The sequence below is a fragment of the Vigna unguiculata genome, chromosome 1 (genome assembly GCF_004118075.2).
Source record: "Vigna unguiculata cultivar IT97K-499-35 chromosome 1, ASM411807v1, whole genome shotgun sequence".
NCBI classification, from domain to species: domain Eukaryota; kingdom Viridiplantae; phylum Streptophyta; class Magnoliopsida; order Fabales; family Fabaceae; genus Vigna; species Vigna unguiculata.
The window spans coordinates 37,244,453-37,247,763 of NC_040279.1; the positions used below are offsets into that span (position 1 = coordinate 37,244,453).

Genomic DNA, 3,311 nt, shown 5'->3' on the forward strand with positions numbered 1-3,311 from the left:
CTTACGTATTACGTAAGTATAGTACAATCATGCATGTAATAATATAATTTTTTATTACTGAAAATAAATTCATATTGGATATCTATTAATCTCCTATTTTATTTATTTACTTTTGTCATCACTTTTGACAAAATAGTTTCTTTCTTAACTTTTGCTTAGTTCTAGATTTTGCCACGCAACACTCTTTTATTAATTTATATTTTTTCTTTCAATCGGCATTTTTACACACAGTTTGACATTAACTTTTATGTTTAGACATTTGTACATTCTGTTTTCAAACATTTTTTATTATAGTATACCATTCTACATAATAATAATAAGAAAATGACATTGTTTTATTAAAAATATGATATAAAACGTTATACTTTAAGATTCTATAAAATATGAAAATATTATTAAAAATTGATAGTAAAATCTACGCACACAAAATGAAGTGTTAATTTTTTTTTTTAAATAATGATAACTGAATTATAAAATATGTAATTAATTTTATATAGTTATATTTGTTGTGTTTTTAAAATGTTTAACACAATAACCAAACTGGACTGATTCTTATAAAAGTTAGTTTAGTTTTATTTCCTTGGATGAATCAATATCATCTATATAAAAAGAAAAAAATACTGATGTCTTGAAACATTGTTCTTTTACACTAATTTACTGTGTAAATGAATTTAGAAGCGTAAATTGTTCTTTTACACTTATCAACATGTTATACTATATTACTCTCTCCTCTTTTATAATGGTGAGTTTTTCAATAATTACTTTCCTCTTTATCTAGTGCTTTTAAATTTTAAAATAAAATATTTTTTTCGAAGCATACTTTTTAGTAGGGCTGATCAAATTGTATTGAACTGCACTGAACTACAAAATAGTTCACCTGAACTGCACTGAACTGAGAAACAATTCAAATGAACTGAACTGAACTATTTTTTTTCTAACAAACTAAATTGAATTGAATTGTACTGAACTGAATTGAACCGTTATAAACTGAACTGTTCTATGAACTGTACTATTTTTTAACCATTTCAATGTGTTTTTCATTATTTTGTTAAATTTTTGAAATAATATTTGATTTTTTATTTATTTTGCATAATTAGACAAATTTTATCTTGTGGTTTATTCAACTAAAAATTATTCATTTTAAACCTTACACATATTACTTTAATAAATTAATTTAAACAAATATTTGTTATGTTAAATATAAAATACAAGTTAAGTCTCCTAAAACAAATATAATTAAATTAGCATACTGTAGAAGAGATGGTTAAGAGAATTTATTACTTTTTTAAAAGAAATACTTTAATAAAAACTTCTTTGATGTCAAAATAGTATAAGATAAACCGTGTTGGTTAGAGGTTAGTCATGACAGTATAAGATAAATACTACAAAATGCATTCTGTTATAATTTCAGCCTTGAGCTAATCCTAACCTGAATAATTAATAAAGTTTAAAAACTAAATATTTGATCTTTGATTTATCACCTGACAGACGCTACACTTCTATTCAACTTCCACCGACAAATCATACATCGAGAAAATTGTGTACAATGGAACTTTACAGAAGCACACATCTATGTAAATGAAATGTATTTTGTAACAACAGAGCAAGTTGGACAGCAGTTTCAATTATCCCACAGTTAACTGAACTTAATCCGTAGAAATTCAGTTTTCTTAAACTGAACTGTATAATAGTTCAGTTTAGATTTTGTTATAATTGATTCAATTATTTTAGTTTAATTTAGTATAGTTAATTCATAGTTTAGTACAATACGCTTAACTTTGCCCACCCCTACTTTTTAGTGTAATTAATACAGAGAAAGAAATTTTAGTTATGATAAAAAAATGTAATAAGATTATATTGTCACGTTTCATGCACAGACATGGGTATCAACCTTATTTGATGTCGCCATTTTTTTTTCTTTTCAAATGATTTATCACTTCCCAGTTCTAATAAAAGTAAACTTTTGTATTTATAAAAAAAAATCAAAATAAAAAATAGTGAAAGATAATCTCAGATAAATGTAAAAAGTTTTTTTTGGACAAAGAATCATTCTTCGATCATAATTCGACTACACCCGATTATTCAATCAGATACTCAATTGTAATGTCCATTTTGCTGTAATTATTCAAAGCAACCAAGCCAGATCTAATCGGGAAAGAAGGAACAACCTGGGTAATTGGTGCAATTTTATTAAAATATTACAACCAAAAACCCAGGAAAAACAAAACAAGGATTGGAATCCAGCTAAGCTTTTAAGAGAATATATATATATATATATATATATATATATATATATATATATATATATATTTTTTTTTTTTTTTTTTAATTTTGATATATATTTATCTCAATTATAAAAATATAGGTTTTTTTCTTTTTTTCGTTAACATATTTTATGAAAAAAAAGGAACTGTAAAAGTAGATTTTGTTTTTCCAATTATAGTATTTCCATACAAATCCTTAAAAACGAAATAAAGATAAAACATGTTGTTGTTGTAATTAAAAAGAAATCATAAGATGGTGGTAACCATTGTGGTGAGACGGTTGGGTGTTGGATCTCGGGGCAGCAACTGTCCCTGTGCCATAATCAATGTCTTGTACATATGAACGATCATCTTCTGGTCGTACTCCTTCGGCGGTGGGCCCCTATCGAAGACACCGTTGGCGGAGGTGGAGCCGCCGCCGCCGTAGCCGACGGCAGAGGCAGCGGTGGAGCTCGCGAGACCCAGCATCATCCTCATGTAGGCGTCTCTGACCCACAGCACCAACTTCTTCGGGGAAGAGATTTTGCGGATTTTCATCTTGGGATTGATCTTTATGCGCCATCTCCTTCTTCTTCGCTTCTCTCCAAGCTGAACCGTTTCTCTCTCACGCCCTTCCAACCCATGCAATCTCTGGTATCCCCTTATGCTTCTCCTCCAGTACTTCTTCAACCCCCCTGAGATACCTTCCATATTCTTATCCTCTTCCTCTAACTCAAAACCAGAAGAGAAAGAAGTAGCAGTTAAGTAAGAAAGGGGAAGCAATGAACTTCGCCACATGTTGCTTCTCTTTATATATTCGCTACAAATATAGAATAAAAGGAGGGAAGAAAAATGTGTACTTCAATAAGAAATAAATCATGTAACATGGATAAGTAAACCAACATTTACCCTTCAATTATTTTGCAGTTTTTAAAATCTAAAAGTGATGTAATACATCGCTGCTTTTTATTTTTTGTGGCTGTTCGCCCTAAAATAGTACCATGACAAAGAAAAATATCCATTAGATGTTCCGATTTATTTATAAGAGAATTTTAATACGTGTTTAGC

At 28.6% G+C, this 3,311-nt stretch overlaps 1 protein-coding gene across 1 annotated transcript; it reads right to left on the reverse strand.

The window, feature by feature from the left end:
• Positions 1-2,408: 2,408 nt before the first annotated feature.
• LOC114195915 lies at positions 2,409-3,095 on the reverse strand. The gene has a single exon (XM_028086364.1). The coding sequence runs from the start codon at positions 3,039-3,041 to the stop codon at positions 2,511-2,513; it is 531 nt and encodes a 176-aa protein (XP_027942165.1). The 5' UTR covers positions 3,042-3,095; the 3' UTR covers positions 2,409-2,510.
• Between the last annotated feature and the right edge of the window lie 216 nt (positions 3,096-3,311).

What these genes read in the sequence shown, in the direction of transcription:
- LOC114195915 (XM_028086364.1), bottom strand. Translation starts at nt 3,041, where the DNA reads ATGTGGCGAAGTTCATTGCTTCCCCTTTCTTACTTAACTGCTACTTCT.